Consider the following 27,379-nt stretch of genomic DNA (forward strand, 5'->3'; position numbering starts at 1 on the left):
TCTTCTTTGTTCTACCAATTGGCTGATTGTTGCAGACTGATTCTTCAATGAAGTAAAGTGGCTACTAGGAATTGAGGCAAAGGGGATTAAAGGAATTGAAACAAAGGTGGTTAAAGGAATTGAAGCAAAGGGGGTTAAGGGATTGTAGCAAAGGTGGTTAAAGGAATTGAGGCCAAGGGGGTTAAAGGAATTGAAGCAAAGGGGATTAAAGGAATTGAAGCAAAGGTGGTTAAAGGAATTGAGGCCAAGGTGGTTAAAGGAATTGAAACAAAGGGGGTTAAGGGATTGTAGCAAAGGAGGTTAAAGGAATATAACGGGACTAATAGATCAATGGAAACTCTGATGTGACAATAAGCCACACCCCTCAACTTTGACTGTAACACAAAAATAACTCATTGAACTATTATATCCATTAGACTGGTATTAGGCTTTTGTTTCACAGACAATACGTGTGCTTGCACTTTCCACTTGAATCGACCTTGTATTGCAGTATCTCTAGGAACGGTGCACCAACTCAGTAGATGGTGGTAATCAGTTACCTGATCCTTACCACAGATTTGTAAATGTCTAAATTACATTTCTTTTTCCTTTTTTCTCTTTTTTTTTAAACCACCATGAGAGAAACCTCTGAAGTCCGGCAAATAATATTCAAATCTTGCCAGACAACTAAAACAAAAAATATAAAAATACAAAACACAATAAACAACACAAAAAAACAAAAACATAATCAAACTCCTATGAATTATACTTAGTTATCTTATGGGATCACATGATCAAAGTCCCTTTCCCAACATATTTTGAGGCCCTCCAACTATGGAAATTGTATATAAATATAATCCTAGAATTTAGATGCTCCCTTATTTTTGTGCTCCATCTTAAGTGAGAGATCTTCAAATCCAGTTTTACCTTGAAAATGTGTTTATTTGAAATACAGCAATGCCTAATTTAATAACCAATGCCTAGGTACAATGAGTGGAACTAATGCAGTCCCATACAAAATGCCATATATTATATAAATATTGTTCATTTCATGAAGGTAGGATATGCTTTAGGGATGTTTGTGTTGGATTGTATTAGTTTTCGCTTGGTGTACCTAATAAACAGCTTCACTTAGTTTCTTATGTAATACGTTACCCTTCATATCCATTGTATAACACATTGTGCATTGTCAGGGATTTGTTCTGCAGTAGAAAAACAAATGGCTTGAGATAAATTGTGGATAAAATACACATCTTTTTCATTCAGAGAAGTGATGAATGTCTGATCTGTGTCGGCACCAGGTTGGGATGTGCAATTTGGTTTTATAGTTTGTATTAAGCATGTATTAAACAAAGCTCTTTGTCAACTTAAAAAACAACTGGCTTCTGAGTCCTGTTTTCTATTGCTTTTTTCAAAATGTCAATTTTCACTATGTATGACTGAGAAAGGCATTTTCTCCTTTATCATTCCTGTGTATAATGAGTGAATATTATAGAAGTGAATATAAATTTATTCTGATTGTCCTGCAAGCTGATTTTGCGCACCAGCACACACGCCAAGAAGTTAAATCCTGAACAATACAAGCTCTTCACAGAAATATCAGTAGAGGCATATGTACGAAACAGTAGCCAACTATAAGTTGAAAACCAGGTTCAGACTGAACACATGGTGAACGTAATGCCTGTACATTCTTAACAATAAACCTTTATGGTTTTCACATTCTATTAGCCAGGTATTCAGTATCCTAAGCATCCAAACTTAGATTTAAAGATGGACAAATAATTACATTAGTAAAAAAACTAATGCAAGTACCATAACTATTTACATTATACTTATCAACAATTTACTCACTTCAAAATATTATTCATTGGTTTGAATTAATATCTAACTTAAAGTTGAAAAAAAGTAGACAAATTGAATGGTCCCACGGCGAAGGCAACATAACACAGGTCAACATTGAATCAGATGACAAGACCCATACTTAACTAATTCATTAACGCATTCTCTAATAACCAATTAATTTAATTAATTGATGAATTCATGGTCAGTGTGTTTGTGAGAGAGGGCGCTGTCCTGCTCTTTTGGAAGCCATTTGGTTTAAAAGTTTAAAGTTTGGATCCTGTGATTGAGTTTTCAGATGTTCACCTGCACACACACACACAGCATTCTCACCTAAAGGATGCAGGGATGGATTAGAGGGAAAGGGAGGGGGAGGATCCATTTTTGGACATTGTGGCATCTGTATTACTTAGTGACATAACCTCCAGTGACTAAGACTATTACGCAAAATGAATGATTGATATTTAAATCAACAAAAGTTAACAGTTCAGTACTAAAACAAATTATGAAATGTGTTAATACACAAACACTCGCACACTGTATAGTATTAAACATCTTTAATAGAACCTAACTCCATTTAAATTCACTCAAATGCATGACGTACATTACATTACAAAAATATACCTAACAGGTTACAGTTCGTTAAGACAAATACTTTAAAATTGAACTACGGAAACACTGCTCACACAAAGATGTCTTTCACAGGCAACGTTGGAAATTTCCTTACAATTCGATTCTTTGGCTGACAGAGCATCTTTTAATGGAGCAAAACTTTCACTTTTTCCCCATTGTTACACCTCAATAAATACATCACATAACAATGATACAAAAATACACTATGTTGGCTGGGACCTTCTTCACAGGTTTGAGGTGTGCAGACATAAAGACATCATCTCAAACTTGGTCACATCACACAGAAAGTGAGTTCTGATTCCCGACCGAGTCGTCCATCTCAGTTACATGAAATCATGTGTGTAAACAACGTTTCCTTTGTCTCCACGCACAAAGGAGGAACCCAGATCAGTGAGGCTCATACCACAAGCCGCCACGACCACATGTTGCCACGAGTAAGAGCTCAAACAGCGCTGTGCCAAATTCAGGCATCACTTGTCAGGTTGCCGGTCTCCACAGCTCAGAGCTCTATAGTGCACCGTCCCCGAACAATGTGCAAATAACCACCAGGAGAGATTCCTCAATGATATTGTAGTGCTTCAGTTGTCATTTGGCGTCCCGGGACAGCTGCTCATGTGGATGTCCTTCCTCAGCTGGAGAGAGACACAGCTGAGCCAGCTGCGACTGGTGGGCATCTCCCCGACGATCTCCCAGGTGTCGGTCTCGTCACAGTACCTCTCAATAGTGTCATGATATCTGCAGGTAAAACCCAGACACACAAAAGTAGAAAAAACACTGTCTCTTCCAAAGCAAAATAAAATTACGTCTCCTGATCTGGTTTCACACAAAGATTTAACAAGAACTTTAGTACAAATCAGTCGAGTACTTTTTGTGTCAACCTGCTGAATAAAAAATGCACAGATGGTAACATGGATAATAAAAGTTCCTTCCTTTGTCTTACTCATACACAAACTGTTTTTAAACTACAGGTCCCTTTGTATTTGAAGTCAATAAACATCACATCACTAAGTCTTGACAATGATATTTCTGGCACTCGCACTGTATAACTTTTGAAATGCTAATAAGTTCCTAAAAGTTTTCCCTCCTCGACAACCACAAAAATGGCTGAAGATTACGTTTATCAGCATCGTTTCTGAATAGCTCCTCACCTGTCCCAGCCTTCTTCTCCTCCCAGGACGTAGATCTTTCCATCCACCACAGCAGCACCGGGTCGGTAGCGTCGCTCTTTCATGGGGGCACACATGGTCCACTCGTTGGTCTTGGGATTGTAACACTCCACCTTATCCGTGTTCTCCGTCGAGGCGTGCCATCCACCTGCAAGAAACAAAGAGAGCTTCAACAACAGAAAAGACCATTTGTGGACCAGTGGGAAAATCTACAAAAGACTAACGGCTGAAACATACATGTATATTACCTATAACATAGATCTTTCCTTTGAGTGTGCAGGCTGCTGAACCAGAGCGAGCGATCTGCATCGATGTGACCTCTGTCCACACTGAGGTCTTAGGGTTGTACACCTGGGCGAGATCTGTGCCGTCACCGTCCTCAAGAACTGCCCCACCTACCAGGTCACAGGGAGACATGGATAAATAAATAAATAAAAAGGACAAGGTGCAGAATAACCTGCGTGTGTGTGTGTAGAGCCTTCATTTCTTACCAGTAACATAGAGCAGTCCATCCAGGGCCACCACGGCAGGACTTGTGACGGCCATCTTGACAGACTCTGTGAACTGCCAGCAGTTAGCGTGGGGGTTGTAGCACTCGACCGAGTCCAGACGGGACCGCCCCTCCCAACCTCCCACTGCATACACAAAGCCGTCCAGCATCACCAGGCCTGAGAGGAGAGAGATACTTAAAGGTTCCGTCTGTAAGGATTTAGTGACATCTAGTGGTGAGGTTGCACGTTTCAGCTGAATACCCCTCACCTCACCCTCACAAACATGAAAGAGAACCTGTGGTACCGCCTTCAGGTGTCACAAAAACTCAGCAAGCGTGAGGGGACCCGCTCCCAAAGTAAATATAAAGTATTTAAATATTAAGGACATCTATGGATAGAGAGAAGCAAATGAAAATCCATGCTGTTTTGGCACCCACACTACAGGCAGTCAAACATCCCATGAAACCAAAGGGAAAGGAGGAGGTTTTGAAGTGCAACTATAACATGACTATTAAATGCTCTGAGTTGAGGGAAAAGACACAAGATCAGTCATCCTAACCTAACTCAGATCGAGCTACATTCATGGGGGCCATCTCCATCCAGGAGTCGAAGCAGGGGTCATAGCGCCACATCTCCCTGCTGGCTGAGCCGTCAGGAAACTCCCCTCCTGCCAAATACAGGGTCGAGTCTGCAGAGGAGGAGGAGAAGTGGGAGTGGGTGGAGAGAAACACGTCGTGTGCCATACATCCAGGCTTGGTTTTTCTCATTTGAGAGGAGACACAGTATGGAGTTAATTATCCTCTGTAATAAACTCGACAGCGGTTTTTCCCCCTCACCAGACACAACCAGCCCGTGTTTGCTCACGGCAAAGGGCAGGCAGGCCAGATTCTTCCACTGATTGGTCACCGGATCGAAGCTCTCGACGCTGCGCAGCACCACCTTGTCGTCCTCCCCGCCGACTGTCACTATCACTTCAGCGGTCCCTGTTACCATGGCAACAGAGGGAGAGGAACAGAGAGGAGTGAGGCGAGGGAGAGGCCTGTAGGATACAACATAGAGGGGCGTTGGACCCGCGACTAATAATTATCGAATTAATCCGAAAACCAGTTTCTCCATTAATCGATTGGTCCATAAAATGTCAGAAAAAGTAAAAAAACGGAATATAATAATTTTTTACATTAAAAAAAGCTGTTACCAGGGAATTTAAAATCTCAAATCAGTTTAGTAAGTTAAACAAATTACTAACAATTAATAACATTTCTTAATATTCACTGATTATTTAATTGAGTGTTTGCATTCATGGTGCAGGTGTGGCCGTGTTCACCTGTGGATCTGCGAGGTCGCGCCCGAGGGCAGTACAGCTCTCCACGGCGGTCCTTCAGCAGCAGGTAGTCCTTCGCCTCGGAGATGAGCGTCTGGCAGGCCTGGTTCTCCTTCACCACATCCTGAGATTCGATCACGTCGTGGAGGTAGTAGGGGCTGATGAGAGGCAGGCGGATGTGCTCGAGGACCTTCGAGGGACGAATGAAAGGGGAGAAATCTGATCGACTCAGACAGCTCATCTCAGTCACTGCCACAGCCCTTCTCTGCCACACCCTGTATCTTTACCAGGGAAGGCAAAATACAAGAAGCCCAGCTCGTGTAAGCTCGAGTGACTCTGACCTTTTCGAAGCTCTGTTTGCGAGAGGGGCATTTATTCAGCCACGACATGGCGGCTTCAAACACCATCTCCTCTTTGGGCACATTGAGGTGGTCACTGCCAACGATTTCTGTCAGTTTGTCCACACACAGGGACAGGAACTCCTCCTGGGGTGGAAGATTTAGAAGATGATTAGTTTAGTAAAGTGTAAGAAGCAACCACACGCACACACACACAACTATTCTGACAGGTAGATCATCTCTGTTAAACCTTTTCACACATGAAATCAACAACACTGACAGGTTCAGTTCTCCTGCTCAGGTACTAGTGGCTCGTTTTCACCTCCAGCAGTGGTTGTGTTTTCATCGCCGTTTATTTGACTGTCGGCAGGATTATGCAAAAACTGCTGAACTGATTTTAGTCAAATTAGGTGGAGGGGAGGGGTATGGGCGAAGGAAAAGACTCCTAACTTTGGGAGTAAGTCAGAATTAAGGGTTGCATTCAGGTTGATTTATTTGACATTGGGATATATTGCGTTTTTCAATATTGAGTGGAATATATCAAGAAATATTTCTGATTTATTCATTTGGTTTTAATAAAAAAAATTATATGAATTTGACGATGGAGGTTTGCTCTTTTAATCAAAACAGGTGACCCAATAACACGATAAACACTACAGCAAACCCAAAGCTCATAGCGCTGATTTATTTATTTAACTAAAAAACTCCATCTAGTGTACGTTACAACAATATAAATGATATGGCAAAATGATTAACTATGACTTAAGATTTGAACAACCTCTAAATAGAGTGCATTTCCCATTAGCTACACACGGCAGCGTGCGGGAGTCAGCGCTGACCGTCTAGACTGAAAATCAAAGGTGTCCGTCAGCCTCTCACCTGTTGATAGACACTGTTGAAGTGCTCGAGGATGTAGTCCATGCTGCGTTTCTCCAGCACCTTACAGGAATGGGCCTCGGCGAAGCAGTGGATCCCCACACAGTTCATCTCGTCCATCTGACGCTCCATAAAACGACAGCAAGCCTCTCTCACGGCCATCACGTCCAGCAGGTTGGCTGCTGCCAGCAGAGCCTGAAGCACATTGATGCTTAGCACCCGTGTTGTTTAGGAGGGGGAGAGGCGCGGTGAGAGTGGAGGCCCTACCTGCACATTCGCTTTGGAGATGTAGACCTCCGACGTGTAGGCGTAGCTCACCAGCATCCCGATCATCTGGGGTTCCACTCCATTGATGGCAACCCGCTCCTGTTTAGACTCGATCAGGTCGGTGGAAAACATTGCCTGAGGGGGAAAACACGCACAGTTCACGGGATTTTCTTAGCATGTAGACATGGACCTGGAGTCTTTGTGCCTGTCCCTGGCACGACTGTGAGGGAGACTGTGTTTAACTGTTATTACATGCCTTAATAGAAAACTCTGCAGACCGGCTTAAGACTGTACAGAGATCAGCTGCCAGGCTTTTAAAGTAAACCAGCTGGAAAGCATCACCCTGGTTCCAGAAATGATTTTAGGCTTATTTTGAATAACCTAAAAAGGCTCTTAATGGTCTTACTCCTAGGTATATCGCAAACCTTCCAGCCATGTACAACCCAGCTGACATTTTGAGATCCTCTGGCAGCGACCCTTAAGCTGTTCCAGATTCTTGGCTGAAGACTTCTGAGAGACAGAGCTTTTGAAATAGGAGCCCTGAGGCTGTGGGACACCCTTCTGAGGAAATACGGCAGGCTGAGTCAGCTTCCTTTGACTCAAACTGTCAAACATTCTTTTATCATAAGCTAATAAAATATTAACTCATCCCCATTTTCCTTGATTTGTGAACCAATTTTAGTTTTTCTTAATTTTATGGGTGATCATGCTTAAAGGTTCAGTGTGTAGAGTTTAGTGACATCTAGAGGTTAAGTTGCATGTTGCAGCTGAATACCCCACCTCACCTTCCAAACATGAAGGAGAACCTGTGGTAGCCTTCAGACTTTGTTGAGTCTGGGCTACTGTCAAAAACATGGCGGCCTCTGTAGAGGACCCGCTCCTGATGTAAATATAAAAGGTTCCATTCTAGGGTAAAAACAACACAACGTACAATTTAGATGCAACACTAGGATTGTTTTATAATCAGTCTCTGCTAATATATCACTTTCACCTGAGCCTGACACACTGGACCTTTAATTTCTGTCTCTCATGAGTGCCTTCTAAAGTTGTGATGGTGTTTTTTTATTTGTGAAGATTAGTTTTGATAGGTGCTGTATGGTTGGAAGGTGTTATCAGTCTCATTACCTGGAAGTAGGAGCTGAAAGAGGCCAGCACAATGCGATGGCAGGGGAACTCCTGTCCGCCACAGCACAGGGTCACATCGCAGAAGGCGTTGTTGAGCCGCAGGCTGTTGAGGCCCTGGAGGACGGTGCTGGGGTGCCGGGTCTCCACGAACAGGTAGTCCTCGCTGCCCAGGGGGGCCGGGGTGGCGGGGACGGCGGGGGATGCGGGGCCGGGGTCCTCCTGCACCCGATAGGTGATGTTCATCGCGGAGGGGGACGGCAAACCGGCGTTGACGGCGATGATTTCCGCCATGTCTCACTGTCACTGCGAGTCTGAACACACACAGAGTCAGCGAGGACACGTCGGGCACGAGCCGGGGGGTTCGAATCCCGAGTAACTCACCTCTGATTTATAAAGACATGAGGGGGAAGTCGCAGGAGAAGCAGCGACGCGCAGAGTGAGAGTCCGAGATTCGACCATTAGCTCACTAATGAGGCTTAGTTCAGGTGGAGCAGCTCGGCGGCGCCCACGAGCCAAAGCACCGGGGAGAACCAGCACGACGCGGCCACAGGTGACCGGGGAAAAGTCGCTGCAGTTTCCACGCGGACACGTGATTCCTTTAATACTCGGTCGTGACCACAACACTGAAGAAACACTCCCGCGGTGATGAGCTACACACACAGGAAGTCCCTCCCAGCACCGTAGATAACTCCCTCCCTCACACTTCCGGGTTCGCTCCAGTTGCTAAGGTATAAGAGCGACAATTACACACATTCATGTGCCCTCCAGTACACATACAGTAGGTACTACTCTTATATACAACTCTTTCCAATATTTGCATTATAACAAAGAGTAAATGATCAGGTGCAGCAGGCATATACACAGGGGCACCTCTAACAATGCAGCTGGGGCTTTTTGACAACTTTCAAGTCAAATGTTATGGTTTGCAAAAATCACACAGAGAAAAGAATAAAAACAATTTATTTAATCATAATAATAATATTTCCATCTATCCATCCATTATCTATGTGGCTTATCCTTTGAGGGTTGTGAGGGGCAAACAGCGACCAATCCCAGTTGACACTGAGCGAGAGGCAAGATACAATAATAACTCCAAGACATACAATTTTGAAATTGTTTTTAATTTGTTTTTAGGAAAATAATTACAAGTAAGACCATCCACCATATATCTAAATGAAAGGGAACATATACAAAGTAAATATGTTGAGTAATAAATAAACTGGCACCATGGCATGGCCTTTAGTCTTGTCTGGGCAAGCAGTGTCAATTTATGCTTGTGATTTCATGTGAATTCAAATTTGTTGTGTGTACATTACCTTGGCCACACTAGGATTTTTTTTTTTTTTGTTGCCATAATGTGAGTCTGTGTTATTTAAATACACATTGAGTTTTATTTATCCAACACACACACAGTATTTGCTTCAGAGAACATTACATCAGAGATATATTATTTTGGATTTTTTTGTTTTAAATAATGACAGTTTTCTTCTCCCTTAAAACCAGATAACAAACCATCTTGACATGTTGTTTGTATCAAGAATACTCTTTAAATAACTATATAAATTTGATTACTGTTGAATTTGTGAAGTGCTTTTAGGGAAACAGTTTGCTGAATCATCTTTGTCTTATATAGAAAATTAAAAATAATGTCTCTCTTTAAGTTTCAAACATAAACATAAATCACTGTTCATGTTTTATTGGATCACAAGCAGCTGTCCTTCATGATGCCTGGAGTCTCCAGGGCATTCTTTCTGCGAGCAACCGCTTCCAGGATCTTCTTCCTGGGTCCGAGTTGGATGCGAATGCCTTTCAGGTCGTCATCAGAGCAAAGCATGAGCGCCTCCAGGTCCAGCTGCTCTCGGTTGAAGGCGGGGGCAAACTCTGGCAAGGACATGGCAGTCAAGAACGCATCCAGAGGAGAAGTTTCATCATCTTCATCATCGTCAAGGCCCAGATTTTCCTGTTCCCAGGGCAGATCCGTGTCACCCATCCCCTCGAAGCCACCCGCATCTTCCTCCTCCTCGTACTGCTTGGTCTGAATGAGGTAGCCAAGGTTTTCATTGTTCCCGCTGGGCAGGTCATCGGACTCCAGCCCCATCTTCTTCATGAAAGTCAGACCTCCGAGCCCGGGCCGGTTGAAGATGGACTGTTTGACTTGGCCTGATTCTTCACTGTAATCATCTTCAAATCCTCCCAGTCCTTCTTCATCGGATATGTTTTCATCCTCCTCGCTGAAGACACCCAGAAAATCAGGATTCTCAGATGCTCCGTTCTCCGGCTTGAGGAAGATGACGTTCCCATCTCCTCCTGATCTCTGCACTGTCCCTTTCTCTTTCTTCCCAAGCTTCCTCTGGAGGGTGCCTTTGACCCTGGCTGAAATAGAGCCTGAATTAACCTTAATAAGCTCGGAGAACTGTTCACTGGGGCCCGACATGCTGCCACTGTTTGAGAAAGACGATGCCATGCTGGCCTCTGACACAGACCCGGTGTTGCCTGCTCCTCGCTGCATCTTCTCCATCTTGCTCTGGTGTTTCTTCTTCACCTTCTCGCAGAGTTTCACTCGTTTCTCCGCCTCCTTAATGGCTTCCTTCTTTAGAGTGGCAACCTTCTTGGGGTTTTGGTTGGTCTGCTGTGAGGCTGAGGCGTCTAGGAAACGCACACAGTCCATGCGGTCACGAGAAGCGGCAACGTCCATGGCTGTGTGGAATTCACTGTCCAGTGCGAAAAGGTTGGCACCAAAGTTGACCAGAAAGCTGAGGATGTGCATGTGGCCATTGGCTGCAGCATGGTGCAGTGGAGTGTTTCCCCAGATGTCGCTCCTGTTGGGGTCTCCTCTGTGTGACAGAAGAAGAAAAATGTGACTTCAGACCTTCATAAAAATATTTAATTGCAAAAAAATATATACATTTATTTTTTGTTTTCTTAAGATGCATTTATTTTATGCAATTTAAATTGTATTATATAATTCCTTCATTGTCGTTGCACAGACAATGGAAACATTAAGTATCCTTCCTACCATCAAATGTAATAAGCTGAATGAAAAAATACTCTGTACATGTGAAACTTATGAGAACAATAGTAAGATAGCTTACTGTCATAAAGATAGCCAATCTTTTTGCTTTATTAGTTATTTATTACTCACGTATTTTGATTTATTTATTAAAAAAAAAAAAGAGACTTGTTTAAGGGATGTCAAACATTTGTAAATATAGTCACAAAACATGCTAAATCAAATTCATCAATATAGAAAGTGTTAATGAATAAGTTTTAGGGGTGCTGGTGCCCCCATGTTTTCAATCTTTATGCTAAGCTAAGCTAACTATCTGCTGTTATTGATATTCTCACCTAACTCTTAACAAGTAGGTGAATACATGTGTCCAGTCATTCTTTCATATACGACAAATGTAACATGATATAAGCAAATAATGCAAGACGTTTTTTAGGATAATTGGTAAACTATTAAGATTTAAAGTCCTCCAGTTCTGTGCCTCATTGTCACAGCAATAAAAAGTCTTGATTGCTGTCATACTGCAAGTCCTTGTCATAAATGCTTCAGTTGCCAATGGCCACATAGGTGAGGCATGAGTTACACCTCACTGATTATATTCAAGCCACATTTTCTCGACCTAGTTCTTTTTTAGAAAGAATGCTGTGTTTTTAGCCGTTTTTTTGTTGCAGGGTGTGGGGGGTTTGGGGACAGATAAAGGGCTCTTTTGTTTCTTTGGTTGATTAAACATTTGGCTCAGCACATGAGAGAGATGAGCATAAAGAGGGGAATGCAGATTTAGCTCAACACGGTGTAGTGGATAATATGAACACAAACATGTGCTGTCTGCAAGTCCTAAAGTATGATATGAAAAAGGCATAAAATGCATTTCCAGCCGGCAATAAAATAAACAATAGCCTTTGAAATTGTTAACTTTTGCTTAGTGGATATTTTTTATGTTTTTACTTTGGAAATCTAGTTCTAGTTCATCTTTTGAGCAACGTACCTACAATATTACATAAGACATTACATTTCAGTATTTAGAATTACGTGTCCGAGTGTAACAATATATTTATCTGCCACTTTGGAACATCAAAATAGATAAATAGAATACATGACATTAGAAAGCACTAATTATTACTACTAATAAAGAAAGAATTTGTCATTTGAGTCTATGGTTATGCATGGTGAAGAGCAGGGGATGAAGTGTATCATGCTTACTCTCTGCTGCATATGAGCTGAAGAGCATCGACATGTCCGTGGAAGGCAGCCAGCAGGGTGGGAGTCATGCCATCTTCGTCCGCAGTGTTCAGGTCCCTCCTTGTGGCCTCCTTCAAAAGGTCCAAGTAGCCATCGATCGCTGCCTTGTGGTACCTAGACATCTCTTAGAAGAACTGAGCGCCACCAAATAAATCCACTGCCTCCAGAGACAAAGACTGAGGCGACCGCAGACCCGAGCAAACAAAAGTGATCACTGGGCGTCAACATATCAGCAGCTCAGAGCCATAAAACAAAAGCAAAGTCCAGGTCAGTGTTCAGCTGCAGCATTTCCTCATAAACCATCTCTGCTCGAGTCACCAACACCAGTCACTAAAAGCTTAACTATGACAAGTGAGATAATTCTCAAAGAGCCATTTTGGAGAAAAGAGTTGCTATATCAGATATATGTGTATGTTTAATTATGCAAATTCAATATTTTAGATTTTTTATTTCCAGTTAATTAATTGTAGTGGAGTAAAGTAGAATACTCAAGTACTTAACAAATACTTGTTTTTATATGTTTGAAGAACTGGTCACTGTGTAATTCAATTGTACTGTATCGGCCTGCAACGCTGTTTACCCCTGAAACTCCAAAAGTGTTTTCTTGACTGTTTCCCCCCCCCCCCCCCCCCCTTCCATCGGCATATTGGTGAGTAGATAATGAGTGAATTTTCAATTTTAGTTGAACTATCCCTTTAAGGTTTTTTTAAATTCCTTCTCGCGCTCTCTTTCCACTTCTCCAGGCCAGCAGGTGGTGGTATTGCAGCTTGTTAAACACACGAAGAAGAAGAACAACAACAGGAAGAAAGAAGAAAAATAAGTTATCGACTCTGTCCAATCAATGAATGGGCGGAAGTTCGGCTCGTCACCTCCCACCGGGTTTGTAAACACTGTGTGACTGCTACACGTTCACTTCACTGCTCACAGCCGGAACAACCGGATCGACCGTTGGCAGTGATTCCCAGCTCCTCCACGGTTTACTTCCCGGTCTCTGCTGCGGCGTGTGAGAGTGAGTGAGTGTGTGTCTGTGTGTGTGTGAGAGACCTGTGACCGGCGGACACTGCAGAGATGTCGGATAACGGAGGATCGGCTGTCGGCCTCTTTGCGTACGAGACGCTGGTTCACGCGGTGGCGGGAGCTATGGTGAGAGAAGATGTCAAGTGTGGTACCGCTGTGTGTGTGAAGCATGTGTCTGAGCCTGGAGAGAACATGGAGGTTCACCGAGTCTCTGTGTTCCTTTCCCCTCCAGGGCAGCGTGACAGCGATGAGCGTCTTCTTCCCTCTGGACACGGCCAAGAGCAGACTGCAGGGTGAGTGTCACCGCCATGGACTGAGGTGACCTGACAGCAGCGAACCCTAAAACCCAGCTGAACCACTTCACACTGAACGTTAAAGGAGAAGTTCACTGAAAAAGCGGATTAGAATCTGTCAACTGCAGAGTCACTTGAACCAGGAATGAATGTCCCGTTGCATCTAGTCCGACTGCAGACAGAAGCCAGACGTGAGTGGGTGTTGGTGGTTTTTCTGACCAGTGGAAAATGGCCTTAAGTGACTGGTTTCACTTCAGGGGCCAATCCAATTACTACCTGGGGGCCGGTGCTCCCCTGGCCACAACCCTGGATCCGCCCCTGTCTCACCATTATAAAGTTGAGGGACCTGGTCAAATGTTATGAAGCAGAGACCAAGATATCCTGAGTCTATATGAGAACTACACACAGCTCAACACGAAGCTGTGTTGAGGGCAGATATGGATATTAGGTTGTTAAAGATATAAATTAAAAACGAAATGTCAATGATTCCTAAGACGCTGTTATAATAATCATGTGACAAACGGATCATTCCATGTCGTACAATCACACCTTTGTGCGTTTTGGGCAATTTCTCACGACAGTAAATCAATCTACATCATGCAAATATGTATTTATATTTATTTTTGTTGTGAAACACTTCTGCTCTCGAAAGGTTTTCTACCTGGTAAAAACCACTCTGCTTTAAACTCCATCACCTCTCTGTTGTAAACTTGACGTCACAAGCTCACGCTGAGATAACCCCTGATGTGCATTACAGGGCTATTTACTCAGACCCTAGGAAAGGTTATCCTCTACTGCAGAACACATCATAACTACGCGGAGGCCGAGTGTTGTTCCAAGTGAGCGCTGAGGTGATATTGGTGAAATGGCCTTTTTAACTTTCACCTACTTGTTTATCTTTGTCTTTCAGTGGACGAGAAGCGGAAGTCCAACTCCACCCCCATCATCCTGGCTGAGATCGCAAAGGAAGAAGGCCTGTCAGTATAGTTTAGTGTCGTAATATAACACAACCTGCAGCATCAATTCCTACCAAGTTATGGTTTATTTTGTTGTGATAAACCAATCGACACGGTTTGATTATAAAAACTGTGTGCAGCATTGTATGTACATGTATATTCAGCAGACATTCATATGATGCAAATGAGTAGAATCTATAGCTAAAAAGTAAATTTACTACATAGTTTATATTATGCAAATTAATTAGCAGCATTGTTTCATTCACCAATCATTTACGTAACTTTTTCGACTCTTACATTTTCTATTTCCAGCTCCTCTTTTGTGTATTTTCTGATGCTATTATTGACCAAGGGATATTTAAGTTGCAGCACTATTAGTACACATCATGTTTTGACTGAACTCTCTTCACTTCCTCCAGTCAGTCTCTGTACAGAGGCTGGTTCCCAGTCATCTCCAGCCTCTGCTGCTCCAACTTTGTCTACTTCTACACCTTCAACACGCTGAAGAGGCTGGCGGTCTCCGGTCCAGGCAGGCCCGGACCCGGCAAAGATCTGCTCATGGGAGTTGTAGCAGGTAACTCGCATATAGTAAAACTAATTTTCATGAATGAAGCCATCAAACACTAAGTATTAGTGATAAATTAGTTCAGCAGTAACCATTACAAATTAAGGGGGCTGTCTCTAGTGGTGGAAAACAAATGTTGGCTCTAGTTTTGCTTCTATTTTCAAACGCTTTCTATCTTTCATTTCTCATGGGGAATTTGCATAGCTCATTGTTTAAAAGCGTTTTTAAACCACTGTTGTTTTTTTAAAGGCTGCAACTAACAATAGTTCCCATCAGCGATTAATCGGACAACAATTAATGGACATTCTTTGTAAATTACACATTTGATAAATATGAATTTTCAGGCATATTTTGTTAATTGACTAACTGATTAACACTTTCAGTTCAACTCTTGGCCATATTTACTTACAACCTTTCTATGCACACCAGCCACCCATAAATATTTAACCGTTCCATAGTTGTAGCAGAGGTCCTTGATCCAGAGTGAGATTAAAGAGCGCTAACAGTCTGGGGTTCATGCAGGGGTGGTGAATGTGGTCCTGACCACTCCCATGTGGGTGGTCAACACTCGGCTGAAGCTGCAAGGAGCCAAGTTCCGTAACGAGGACCTCCAGCAGACCCAGTACAACGGCATATTTGGTATGTGATGTACATACATTGTGTATCATAGTTTCCCAGTTCAGACATGTTTTCTGTTGTTACTGTTCAGTCGTTAACCCCCCCCCCTGCTGTGTTTCAGATGCTTTCTCGCAGATCATAGCCAATGAGGGAGTGGGAACTCTGTGGAACGGCACTCTGGCCTCTCTCATCCTCGTCCTCAACCCGGCTATGCAGTTCATGTTTTATGAGGCCTTGAAGAGGAAGGCGGGCAGGGGAGGGAAGAAGGTGAGAGGACTTAGGAAAAGATCTCTGGTCTCTCAGCCTTACAAATACAAATACAAGCATCCAAATGAGAATTCTCCACCTGGTGGCCGGGCTCAGCATCAGAGGTCAGATGAAGATCTCGGACATCCGGAGGGAGCTTGGAGCAGAGCTGCTGTTCCTTCGCATCGATAGTGATTCTGGTATCTTGACAACTAGTATGTGAATTATATCTTTGTCTCCTCCCACAGATATCCTCAGCAGAGATCTTTGTGATTGGGGCTATTGCCAAGGCCATTGCTACCACGGCAACATATCCTCTTCAAACAATTCAAGCCATCCTGAGGGTAAATACGATCTCATGTCACAGTTCACCCTTTTTATTTTTTCTACATTTCCAAGAGATCTTAAATAGCAGCCACTGTTAAAGGATCACAAGATGATCTCTTTTAATTATTCTCATCTCATAAAAAGACCAAACACAAATGATTTCCTGTTTAGATATGTTCCTTGTTCAAAGTCTATATAAAAACACATCAATGAGCCAAACCGTTGTTCTGAGTGTCAGGTGTCTATAAAAAACTATAGTGTAGAACAAAGCTGATCAGGTAGCTAGGCAACTGTTCCAACAACCGGCTGGAGCTAAAGTGATTTACTGGTCCAGAACATACACTGTATATAAAGATGGCCGACCTGTCTCCACTTCCTCCAACTATCTAGAAGGAATCAAAAGTATCCCAGATAAAAGGAAAGCTTCCATCTCGTGCATTTCTCAAACCATAGGAACCCCCGATGAAGCCTTCTGTATTCTCAGTGTGTTTGAAAGCAGACAGATGTGAAATGGACACAAATGCTTCATGAGCTCATACCTGCATTGGTTCTTTAACTGTATTCACAATAAGTCGTAAAAAAGAAAAATGTCTTATCTGGGTCAAATAAGATTAGTTGGTGTGTGTTCTCTCAACAGTTCGGTCAGTACAAAGGCGATGGAAAGAGCCGTGTGACAGGAAGCCTCTCCAACATTTTCTCCCTGTTCATGGACAGAATCAGGTTAGTGCAGCCACACACACACACAGACACACACACACACGTCTTCACTGACACAATGATGGCTTCTTATTCAAACCGGTTCCCTCTACCACAGGAGGAACGGTGTCCTTGGTTTGTACAAAGGCCTGGAGGCCAAGCTGCTCCAGACGGTACTGACGGCTGCCCTCATGTTTGTGGTGTACGAGAAGATCACTTCTGCGACCTTCAGAGTCATGGGCCTGAACAAGAAGCTGAAGCAGTGAACACACGCCCAGTTCAGTGCGGCACGGCATTAATACACTTGTTGTAAGTGGGTTTTGTTTGTGCCGGAAGTTACATTGATCACATAAGACAAGAGTTGGGATTTAGTGCCTTTTAGGGCTACAAACCATCACCCAAAACAACCACAGAGGTAACCCTTATGTTTTTATCCTAGTTCCATCTGTGCAGACTGACCATGAATATCAGCTCTGTTGAAATTGGTTGGACTTTTATGGTAAATTTAAGGAAGTAAATCATGATAATGTATTTGGTAAGTCTGATATGGTAACAAATTTAACCAAGTTACTGGTCTTAATTAATCGGACCATCTAGAAACAACATTAATTTTGGCTTGATTTAATTTAGCCCCGTGATGGAGAAACAACCTGTCCAGGGTATTCACCACCAAGCCTCTCTTAACCCTTTAAGAACTTGAGTTACAGCTAAACGCCAATGATTTCATATGCACATAAAGATAGAGATTACCTTGCCTACAATGAAATTATATTTAACAAACATGAGATCTTAGGACTAGTAGGGAAAATATTACATTATTTGTAAAGGAAAGGTTTGGTAGAAACTGTGTTTACTGTCTGTGACACAACTCTGGAAAACAGCGATCTGACGTTTTTTAAACTTCAAGATATAACCAGTGTGTAACTTTATGAATGAGCTGTAGAAGTGCTTGTTGCTGAACTCCGTTACCTTTAGCCACAGACCGGCTCGGCCTCATTCATTCTCAGTGACTTAGCATTAACAGCATTTCCCCCAAAGTGTCAAACTTTGTCTGGGTTCTCCCAGAAATGATGAGACCAATAATTTACCTCCTGTTGCGTTGCCTGGATTTAGGCCCTTGGATCATTCCTCATACACTCCGTCAAATGTTTAACTGTGCAATTAACTCACACACAATATATCGTTACTACACACAAATGAGCTGTAACAACAAAAATGGTGAAAGATAGAAATAGGCCGAGCTCCGGTTGATATGTCGTTAGTTTTGTATTCCAGCCTAGAAAGGTTTGGATTTTAATAATTATAATAAATTAACATGAATTTAAAATTACTTGGAATGATTCCATAAAGTAAACTGTAAAGGTTACAGATGTAATTATACCACAGTAAGTGCCTGTTGATTGTATCATAAAAAACTGTACTATGATCTGAACTATGTACTGTGAGGACTGTTGATGATTTACATTAACCATGATGCACTGTGTTATCGAACTATGTTTTTAATGATTGGCCAGTATGAACGTTTTGATTCCATTATCTCTGTACGTCCTCTAGGTAGGGAAGGCACGGGCAGTTATTTACAGTAGCCGTTCATCACTGTGCTCTTTCTGTGAGTTAGTGAACTAATGTTCTGCAGCCATGGTTCTTTTTTTTTATAATTACAAGAGTTACTGTACGCAACACTGCTGTATAACTTCATATTAAGGGGATTAACAGTCTTGCATCTGCTCATCACATGCATTGATGTGGGACATTGTCAGTTTAAAAACTAACAAATGACTCATTTACTGGATTTGAGCTTCTCTGCCTGTTAAGTTTGCTCAGTTGTAAAAAGAAAAGTTGGTTTAGACTCATGCATCTACTGCCTAGAAATGCATCAGTGGAAATCCACCAGACTGAATGCCTTTCTAATTCATAATATTAGACAAGCACATACCTCAGACTCCCCTAACGAAACCACAAGTCACTAGATCTGGATTTTTATTTGATTCTGCACCAAATTGCACATGCTCATAAATATCAGTCCCCTGCATATGTATTTTTCCATTAAGATACATAAATTATTTTCTGAGAAATCAAGTAAAATGTTGAGGAGACTTGTGTAATTGGTGTGGAAAATCAGACAACTGAAAGTTACATGATTACGGGAGAATGAAATGGGCTTTATTTAAAAGATGAGAAAGCGCTCAAATCTGGAGAATGTGTCACTGTTAGTTTAAAAAAAAAACCACAGAGAAGGCAGTCGCTCATCTGAACATGTTGTGATTTGTCTTAACAGTTTACAGAAAAATATTTGTAACTGCTGTTGCACTTTCATTTATTTTCAACACATTTTTTAAAAACATTTTCTAATTTAGTTTATTTCAACCCACTAACTGTTTTGGGAATTTAAATGATTGTGATAACCAGGGAATAATAAAGTTTGTGAAACTGTTGACACTACACTGTGATTGTTTTTTATATGAAAAAAAACACAGCTCTCTTTCAAATGATGAATGAATACCGTTCTCAACAGGCAGGAAATATTAGGCGTAAACTCTGTAGAAAACGTATTCACTCTGCATGTGTGAGTGCGTCTTCCACCGTCTCCCCTACGACAGATCAGCACCAACAGTGAGGCTACATCCACACTACTACCTTTTAGTAGTGGAAATGTTGGAATTGCTGTTGTCCCCGTTTGAGTTTGAAAACGTATACACGGCCAAACTGTCTCAATTGGAGACGGAGATGCAGTCACGTGCATTTGCCACCTGGTTCTTATCGGTCACTACTCTACCAGCTGTGAGGGCAAAACAGTGTAAACACTCAGTGTCATCAACAGTTTCCCCACATCAGTCCAAGAAAATAAATCCTGCTCTATCTTTTCACCATGTTTGTTCCTTGTTTTTAGTGTTTGCTATAAGCAGTGCAGAGAAATATTCTGCCTCCTGTTTACACTGACATGCCCAGTGTACATGAATGATCACATGATAATGCCTTTTAAGGTATGTTCCTATGGACGGTGGTTTTAAAACGAAAACAGAATGGATGTAGCCTGTTTGCACACACACACACACACGCACACACACACACAAACACACAAACACACACACACACACACACAGGGGAAAATAATACCCTTCAGTATGACACACGAATACATGATAACAAAAAAATTCCCTCCAAATGATCATGATCTCTGCAAGCTGCACAATTAAAGTTGTCCATGCATAAAATGCCAACGTATTTTGGTTTAAAAAAATCCCTCCATTGGAGGCCACTAACAATATATCAAGAATTCTGTTTAACCAGATATTGTAAATCAGGACTGATGTGAGTCTCGACTGCTGGTCATCTCCTCGATATACCAGCGAGGCAGGAATGAATACGGGGAGTCCCTGTGGATGGAGTAGGTCACATCTCTGTGGGGCTCCCAGGTGAACAGGTACACCACACTAGGAGGGAAACAATCATTCAATATTTAAGTATTTAAAAAATACATGGGAAAAAGTCCAATGTTGTCTGTATCACCGGAACTCACCTTGGGTTGTCTTCAGTAACCACATGCTTCGCAAAAGACAAGAAATCACAGCAGAAGTTCATACAGACTGTCGGCTTCCAGCAGTTAAATTCATTCTGTTCGGAGAGAAAACACAAGACAGTATTAATAAATTGTGTGATGTTACATTTTCTTTTGTAAATTTCTTGAATGAATAGACTTCCAGTCTACAGCCATGCTAGTGGTTTGTGGGGTTATAGGCTCAGGATGATAAGAATGCTGTTTGTTTGTTTTCTGCAGGTGTTTAAGGAAAATGATGACCATGGATAAAAAGTCAGGGAAACACTTAAGTGAGAAGCAATCATCCTCTACAAAAAATGAATGATAAAAAATGTATGGCAATCTGTCTGATATTTGTTGACATTTGACTAAGAACTGGCATTGAAATCCCAGTTCCCACAACACAAGCATGACTACAGTAAATCCAGAGTAAAGTCTCCACCCCATCTTCTACACAGTACCTTGATGAGATGTGATATCTTGGAGATGTGAAACGTCTCCAGAGAAACCACCACTCCTTCATGATCCCGAAAGCCTGCTATAACGCGAGGGACCCCAGGGAGGAACGACTGCGCCCACCACTTCAACAGTTTGAACCTAACATCCACACCAATGAGAAACACGAGGGTAAAATCAGCTGCGTTTAGGTAAATCAAATAATAAATGAGAGATATAGGTAATTTACAGATATTCAAAACATATTTATATTTAAAAACTACAATTAGAGCAATCAATTATCAATTTTTATCAAATTCGTGAGGTCACAGTGACCTTTGACTTCTTTGTCCAGGTGAATGTTTGCACCAAACTTGAAGAAACTCCTTTAAGACCTTCTTTAAATATCATGATCATGCTATGTTGTGTTTTACTACTCGATTGTTCACCTGTGGAAGTTGCTGCGCTGTTTAGGGGTGCAAATCTCTGCTGAGGTCTTCAGCTCGACGTAGCAGGCAGGAGCAGCTGGGGCGTTGGGGTCTTTATCCCGACAGTCCACCTCTCCGGAGAACAGAAGTCTGTGATCCGCGAGCCGAGTCTGCACCACAGTGCAAAAGGCCTCATTCGTGTTCACCACGCCACTCGGGTCAGGTAAACTGTGGACCTCATCTACAGGGATGCATAAGAGTTAAGTGTTAACATACAATCATTTTTTTTTTTTATTATTACTGTTCTTTATTGTTAATTGTTTAAACGTATATACCTGCACATGTGTATTGCTCAAACTTGTACCCCCAGTACATCATCTCTTCATGCCTCGCAGTGCGGTTCTCTCTGTCCCTCCGAGAAGCCTCTGTTTCCACTTCACTGATGTAAAGCGTTCCTCTAAACATGGTGGCCGCCAGCAGCCAGCCCTCCCGCGTCTCATAGGGAGTGGTCAGCAGCTTGGTCAGGTGACCCCGCCATGTCACAAAGTCGGCATCTAAAGCACTGGGAAGAGCATGTGATCAGAGAACATGTGTCTGACAGGTAATCACAGTTGTCTTGAGACTGTGGATTCGCAAGTTTGTGTCTGACTGTCCAAGCACTAACCGTGATGAGGCCGTGGTCGCACTTGAGCTACACTTTGTTCTATTGGCTATGATCCAGCGCAGGATGTGGTCCAGCTTCTCCTTCACACTGTCATCCCTTTTTATAAAGCGGTCCTTGTATCCATCCCTCAGGTCGAAATTGGGACTTCTCTCGGGTTCCTCGTAGTATCTCATCTGCCTGGCGTCGTTGAAGAATCTGCGCTCTCCATCGAGGGAAAAACTTCCTACCTCGACAGGCTGTTTGTAAACAGGAAAGTCTCTTTCATAAAGCTCCTTTCTGGTGCTCAGACTCTGAGAGCCGAGCGGGTTCGGCTCTGGAGCTGATCCGGACTGACGCTGCTGGTGATGGTTCGGCTTTAAGTGTTTATTCTCGTGGTGATTTCTCCAACCGTCGCCTCTTTCTCTTTTGAACGCTGACTGGTGGCTGGCGTTGGGATTGTGGGATCGGGGGTGGTCCATCGCTCCCTAACGGGGAGAAAAGAATAGAAACACACAGACGTCATTTAGATGGTCCTGATATTCTTAATTGATCTGCCTCATCACTTGTGTAGGCAGAGCTGACATTGTTTTTATTCTGCTGTAACAACATCTTCACACACAAGACTCTTTATCCACCATCTGACATCATTTCTCCATCTTCCTTCTTCTCCTCATCTTATGTAAAACTATATTCACTTTCAAGTTCACCTTTTGTTACCATGTCCTATTTTCTGCTTCCTCTATGGCCTAATCATGAACATAATAGATGCTCATGGTGTATTCTGCATTGAACATGTTGTTATACTGTCTTTTGCTGCTGTGACTGGGACTTTTCCTGCACAGGTTGATTTTATTTACTTTAAAATGCTCCACACAAAAAAAACATAACATGCTGATCCCAGTAAATATCCGTCTGACGTGTGTTATTGTGAATACATGCAAAAGCATGTAAAGATGGACATGTTTGTATTATTAGTCGTGTTAAAGTGTGTGTCCGCGTTGGGTAAACAGACAAACACGCATCTTCTTGCATACAGCATGTTGTTTTCTAGTGAATCTTCACGAAGCAAAGGAAAACCCACCTTGGTTAGCAAACACGGCAGCTAAGCTAACCTTATCTTCATCTCAAGTCAGCCACGATCAAAAGCGGACTTCGCGTTTAAAAAAAGCGACCGCGATTTTATTCCAGCACCTTTTATGATAAACATAAAAACCCATAAGGGGCGGTGGGAGACAAAATAACACACGAGGTAAGTTTGTTTCGTTAGCTGCGGAGCTAACTAGCATCGTAGGCTAATAACAAACTACCGCGGGTTTTCCTCCAGAACGCCAGGGGGCAGCAGTCACACCTCCTCCACGCAACAGAGCGAAGAAGCAGAAGAACAAGAAGATTCACTGAGCAGTTGTGGTGTGGTAGCTGTGATCGGTGCAGAAGAAGAAGAAGAACAGGACACTAAACAATGTGAACAGTTACGTCATTGATCGTAATAGCTGCCAGGTACGTGTTGCAACTGGTTTGAATGGTCGTGTGTGACGTGTGTGTGTCAGTGTTCGGACCAAGCTGTGTTACGTAGCACTTAGCCGCATTAGCTTGGATAACAACAAAGACATAAAGAGACCCAACCGGTGGGTCCTGCCGAGCTGTGTTCTGGTCAAACATGTGCATATAAACTGCTGGGTTTATTCTCAGAGCTGTAACTCGGTCTGGAAACTTTGAAACAGTGAATGTTTTAGAGCTAATGTCAGTCACGAGTCTTCGTAAAGTCGCAAAGTCACAGTTCGTTGTGTTTTCTGTTGTTATTTTCCAGCAGGAGATAAAGGGGTCACCTGTTTTTATACAAACATGCTTTGATTACACAGTTAAAGGAATAGTTCACCCAAAAAAATTAAGATTAACTCATTGTCCACGCACCACTATGCAGGTGGAGGGGTGGGTGAAGTGTTTGAGTCCACAAAACGCTTCTGGAGTCTCAGGGGCTGCAGCCAGATCCAATAGAAGTCAAGTAACTGGGGATATATTATTCAATCGTTAAAGAAACAACAGAGATCGTGTCTCATTGTTTCATATGTTTGGAGCCCAGGACTCAAACACTTTACCCACTGTGAGAAGAGAGGAGCAGCTGTTTGTGTGATCAGCTGTTTGAGTCGGCAGGTCATGACCTCTCCACCATCATTTCTCCTCCAGGTATGAACAGGAAACGGGCGCTGATATCTGACACTTTCAAAGTGAAGAAGAGAAGAAATGGCACAGAGCAGTTCGGAGTTGTCTGCGCGGGAGACGGTGGGTTTGGCTGAGAGATTATACACAGGACATCTTTTTCTTTTTGGGGTTTACGCCCTAGTCCACTCACTGACCATCCGTGTATATTTTTCACCTCATAGGACCAAAAGACATCAGATCCACGCTGCAGTACCTCATGACCCTGTTTCCCAGAAAGCTCTTCAATGACGCCCTGCCTCAAATTGTGCTGAAGCATCAACTGTACAGTATACACCATGACAAGACCTCAGTGGACAAGGAAGTGGTAAGATGGCTCTTTAGTCTTAATGTCTATATTAATTAGAGATTATCCAATACCAAATCTCCCTTCCTGGTACTCGACTTGATCGGATATCAGTTCGTTGTAATAATATCCACTTATTTCACATATTTGAACAGCTTTATGTCACCCACCTCATATGGCATTGGTGATGGCTGTCCTTGTATGGCCTATTGCTAGTTTTGTAATTACAACACCAGTGCCGTCCCGCAGAACTGAAGTCTTGCCACATTTTTGCTCACTCTAAATAGCACTACCCTACCAGAAACCCCTTCTTCTTAACCGCTCTAAAAACAGTGTCAGAAGACAAAATTATTTCTTGGGAAAGGCAATTGCAGTTTTAGCTGGAGAAAACGATTACTCTTGTTATTTGAATCTGTGGAAAAATCGCTCGCCGATGCCCGACCTGGGACTTTTGTCAATATCTGTGTCATTTATGTTGCTGGTATCAGAATATCTCTAATGTTGAACTATCTTAATGTGAAAGTACACAACACTCCACCCCCTTGTGTTTTCCAGAATAAAATGCGGGAAACGGCAGAACTGCTGATGTTCCAGCTCGGGTTCGATTCGGAGGCTTACGGGCTGATTTTCGCCTCAGACTTCAAAGCCAAAGTGCTGGCAGCAGAGGAGGGAAAAGGGACCCGAGCGACGGTGGAGAAGTTCTTGGAGAAACTGTTAACCTCCTCTTGCACAGATCTGAGCTTCAGCAAAGACAAAATGATCAGAGAGCTCCTCTTCACAGACTCTGAGATAACGTATGTAAAATCCTGTTCTACTCAAACTGTCTGAAAATACTTTACATCTGAGTCCTCGGACGTTTCAAATACCAGCACATGCTTTATTTTTCTCAAAACCTAGGCAGCTGGTGAAGTCAGGGCTCCTGACTGTGAGGGACGCAGGCAGCTGGTGGCTGTCCATTCCCAACTCAGGCAAATTCGCCAAGTACTTTATACAAGGTGGGTGTCAGGGAGCACTGTCACATGACCGCTATAAACATCCATACGTACCGCTGTCAGTTAAACTTTTAACGTGCAGCTCGATGGCAACAGCAGACATAACAACAGGGGGAGCTCTTCACTAAGTGCAGGCTCCACTAATGTCCTGTAAGTAGGCCATTTAAAATCAAGGAAATTTCTCAACAGTGTGAATCTTCTCCAACTAAAATGCTTTGTTGTTTTGTCTTAGGCAAATGTTTGGCCTTTATTTAATGTATTTATTGTATTTAATGTTATTACTTGATGTCTGGTTTGATGCAACAGCACATTTTTCTCCCTCTGAAGACACTAAAAGAACCTTAACCTTAACATGTCATTAACGTGTCACTTGTTTTACAAAAAATTTTGACAGTGACCTGCGAATTGGAGAATTTGTTTGTTTCTAACCGACTGTCCCCTCCTCCTGCTAGGTCGCAAAGCTGTGCTCGCCATGGTGAAGAAGTCCAAATATAGTGAAGTGTTGCAGGCAGAGCTAGAGGAGCGGCGAACAACCTCACATGTGAAATTCCACATGAAATACCACGTCCACGATATTGTTGGTGCCGATCTGGTGGAGAGGTAATATTTCTCTGTTGTCTCACTTGGATGCTATGAACAGGTTCTTCATACAGCTGCTCTCTGGTTTATGATCCTCTCAGTCAGTTCAGTAATTGAGGGTTTTCTGTTACAAGATCGGACAAACCAAAACCTTCAAAAGCAAGCCAGCTGATACCTCTTCCTCAGAAAATCATCATAAAAGCTACAATTGCTTAAAACTCAACTCAACTCATCTGTTGTTTCCGTCAGCGTCTATTTACCAACTGGACTAACATGGCGTATTACCTGTACTGTACTCTCTAAGAATCACACATTAACATTATTTTACTCTGTTTTCTTTCTAGCATACCGACAACTTCAGGGGCATTGTTGCGATTTGTTGATTCCTGAGGCTTCGTAGCAAGACGGACCCAGCGAGTGACTGAAGACGTGAAAGTTCACAAGATTAACTACGCTTGTGAAACGTGTTTGTGTGAAGACTCACAGTTGATACATGCAAGATCTCTTGTGTAGATTCTGTGCCAAATGTTATATGAAAACCTTGTGGGTTTATGAATTGTCAATTATGTTGACTTGACCATGTCAAGATTTCATTTATCCTGTAATAAAAAACGTGAGTGATGACGTACGTGCACACCATGAAACCACCATGATACTGTCGTGTGTGTGGTGTTTGAACTTTGGCCGTTGCGCTCTGTGGCCAGTTTAACTAGTAAGAGGAAGCCTGAGCTGCTCATCTGCTAAATTAGTTTTTTTGGTTCTATATTCCCTGACAGGTTCATTCTGAGTCTTTAATATAACTGTTCCATTCAATGTTAAAATAATAAACTAGATTTTACAGCCCTACAGTAACCTAAATGTTCAGTTTGCGTCCTATCAGTCGCTTAATCAACTCAACTGTTTCTTTACAGTCAGTATTAATTGAAGAGAAGGGGCTGATTCAAATTTTTTAATGGAAAAAAAAAAAGGCAGAACCATCCTATCTGGAAACAAATTCTCGTTACAATGAAATTTCCACATTCACTTCACATTTTCCAATAATGTCTGAGTTAAGAATTTACTGTATTTTAGGTTTCAGTAGTACTTTGTTTTCCCATCAATTAATCTGTTATTTTCTCTTTAAGTCTCAGACAACATCTTCAACAGAATCCAAAGATATTCAGTTCATTATGTTTGACTAAAAGAATTATTCGGTTATCAAAGAAAGATTTCCTGTTGACAGATTTAATTTTGTGTTGGTGTTCAATCAAATAAAAAAACAA

At 42.3% G+C, this 27,379-nt stretch overlaps 5 protein-coding genes across 7 annotated transcripts; 2 read left to right on the forward strand and 3 right to left on the reverse strand.

Annotated features, from left to right (window-relative positions):
* Nucleotides 1-2,360: 2,360 nt before the first annotated feature.
* si:ch211-256e16.3 (kelch-like protein 20) lies at nt 2,361-8,711 on the reverse strand. Its single transcript, XM_053442780.1, has 12 exons — nt 8,417-8,711; nt 8,036-8,346; nt 6,911-7,045; nt 6,647-6,838; nt 5,771-5,914; nt 5,433-5,619; nt 4,945-5,091; nt 4,668-4,796; nt 4,109-4,285; nt 3,866-4,012; nt 3,600-3,765; nt 2,361-3,186 (listed from the first exon to the last, which is right to left on the reverse strand). The coding sequence occupies exons 2-12, from the start codon at nt 8,324-8,326 to the stop codon at nt 3,030-3,032; spliced, it is 1,872 nt and encodes a 623-aa protein (XP_053298755.1). The 5' UTR covers nt 8,327-8,346; nt 8,417-8,711; the 3' UTR covers nt 2,361-3,029.
* A 424-nt stretch (nt 8,712-9,135) lies between these two features.
* On the reverse strand, nt 9,136-12,867 carry anks4b (ankyrin repeat and sterile alpha motif domain containing 4B). The gene is made up of 2 exons (XM_053442781.1): nt 12,243-12,867; nt 9,136-10,869 (listed from the first exon to the last, which is right to left on the reverse strand). Exons 1-2 carry the CDS (start codon nt 12,401-12,403, stop codon nt 9,738-9,740), a joined length of 1,293 nt encoding a protein of 430 aa, XP_053298756.1. The 5' UTR covers nt 12,404-12,867; the 3' UTR covers nt 9,136-9,737.
* Nucleotides 12,868-13,057: 190 nt separating this feature from the next.
* On the forward strand, nt 13,058-19,441 carry LOC128458128 (peroxisomal membrane protein PMP34). The gene is made up of 9 exons (XM_053442783.1): nt 13,058-13,424; nt 13,531-13,591; nt 14,502-14,568; nt 14,967-15,121; nt 15,635-15,751; nt 15,852-15,997; nt 16,225-16,320; nt 16,941-17,023; nt 17,118-19,441. Exons 1-9 carry the CDS (start codon nt 13,350-13,352, stop codon nt 17,263-17,265), a joined length of 948 nt encoding a protein of 315 aa, XP_053298758.1. The 5' UTR covers nt 13,058-13,349; the 3' UTR covers nt 17,266-19,441.
* On the reverse strand, nt 17,504-23,428 carry dxo (decapping exoribonuclease). Its single transcript, XM_053442782.1, has 7 exons — nt 23,125-23,428; nt 22,065-22,528; nt 21,736-21,962; nt 21,422-21,641; nt 20,999-21,134; nt 20,520-20,614; nt 17,504-20,433 (listed from the first exon to the last, which is right to left on the reverse strand). The coding sequence occupies exons 2-7, from the start codon at nt 22,520-22,522 to the stop codon at nt 20,301-20,303; spliced, it is 1,269 nt and encodes a 422-aa protein (XP_053298757.1). The 5' UTR covers nt 22,523-22,528; nt 23,125-23,428; the 3' UTR covers nt 17,504-20,300.
* On the forward strand, nt 23,382-26,770 carry stk19 (serine/threonine kinase 19). Of its 3 annotated transcripts, none has more exons than XM_053442785.1 (7): nt 23,382-23,540; nt 24,228-24,323; nt 24,425-24,567; nt 25,102-25,340; nt 25,444-25,541; nt 25,991-26,138; nt 26,462-26,770. In XM_053442785.1, the coding sequence occupies exons 2-7, from the start codon at nt 24,230-24,232 to the stop codon at nt 26,505-26,507; spliced, it is 768 nt and encodes a 255-aa protein (XP_053298760.1). In that variant the 5' UTR covers nt 23,382-23,540; nt 24,228-24,229; the 3' UTR covers nt 26,508-26,770. The 3 variants fall into 3 exon arrangements, with proteins under 3 accessions (XP_053298760.1, XP_053298762.1, XP_053298761.1); XM_053442787.1 differs by having other exon boundaries at nt 23,539-23,668; XM_053442786.1 differs by lacking the exon at nt 23,382-23,540 and adding an exon at nt 23,564-23,702.
* Nucleotides 26,771-27,379: the final 609 nt, after the last annotated feature.

Source organism: Pleuronectes platessa, chromosome 16 (genome assembly GCF_947347685.1).
Source record: "Pleuronectes platessa chromosome 16, fPlePla1.1, whole genome shotgun sequence".
In the NCBI taxonomy this organism is placed as follows: Eukaryota; Metazoa; Chordata; class Actinopteri; order Pleuronectiformes; family Pleuronectidae; genus Pleuronectes; species Pleuronectes platessa.

What these genes read in the sequence shown, in the direction of transcription:
- stk19 (XM_053442785.1), top strand. Translation starts at nt 24,230, where the DNA reads ATGAACAGGAAACGGGCGCTGATATCTGACACTTTCAAAGTGAAGAAG. An exon ending in CCTCAGTGGACAAGGAAGTG is followed by an intron (nt 24,568 to 25,101) that starts GTAAGATGGCTC and finishes TGTGTTTTCCAG; the next exon opens with AATAAAATGCGGGAAACGGC. An exon ending in TTCACAGACTCTGAGATAAC is followed by an intron (nt 25,341 to 25,443) that starts GTATGTAAAATC and finishes CTCAAAACCTAG; the next exon opens with GCAGCTGGTGAAGTCAGGGC.
- LOC128458128 (XM_053442783.1), top strand. Translation starts at nt 13,350, where the DNA reads ATGTCGGATAACGGAGGATCGGCTGTCGGCCTCTTTGCGTACGAGACG. An exon ending in ATCGCAAAGGAAGAAGGCCT is followed by an intron (nt 14,569 to 14,966) that starts GTCAGTATAGTT and finishes CACTTCCTCCAG; the next exon opens with TCAGTCTCTGTACAGAGGCT. An exon ending in CCAGTACAACGGCATATTTG is followed by an intron (nt 15,752 to 15,851) that starts GTATGTGATGTA and finishes GCTGTGTTTCAG; the next exon opens with ATGCTTTCTCGCAGATCATA.
- anks4b (XM_053442781.1), bottom strand. Translation starts at nt 12,403, where the DNA reads ATGTCTAGGTACCACAAGGCAGCGATCGATGGCTACTTGGACCTTTTG. An exon ending in CAGCTCATATGCAGCAGAGA is followed by an intron (nt 10,870 to 12,242) that starts GTAAGCATGATA and finishes TCTGTCACACAG; the next exon opens with AGGAGACCCCAACAGGAGCG.
- si:ch211-256e16.3 (XM_053442780.1), bottom strand. Translation starts at nt 8,326, where the DNA reads ATGGCGGAAATCATCGCCGTCAACGCCGGTTTGCCGTCCCCCTCCGCG. An exon ending in GCGACCTCGCAGATCCACAG is followed by an intron (nt 5,092 to 5,432) that starts GTGAACACGGCC and finishes CCATGGTAACAG; the next exon opens with GGACCGCTGAAGTGATAGTG. An exon ending in AGGAAAGATCTATGTTATAG is followed by an intron (nt 3,766 to 3,865) that starts GTAATATACATG and finishes TGTTTCTTGCAG; the next exon opens with GTGGATGGCACGCCTCGACG.
- dxo (XM_053442782.1), bottom strand. Translation starts at nt 22,522, where the DNA reads ATGGACCACCCCCGATCCCACAATCCCAACGCCAGCCACCAGTCAGCG. An exon ending in AGATATCACATCTCATCAAG is followed by an intron (nt 20,615 to 20,998) that starts GTACTGTGTAGA and finishes CTCTCCGAACAG; the next exon opens with AATGAATTTAACTGCTGGAA. An exon ending in GTTACTGAAGACAACCCAAG is followed by an intron (nt 20,434 to 20,519) that starts GTGAGTTCCGGT and finishes TTTCCCTCCTAG; the next exon opens with TGTGGTGTACCTGTTCACCT.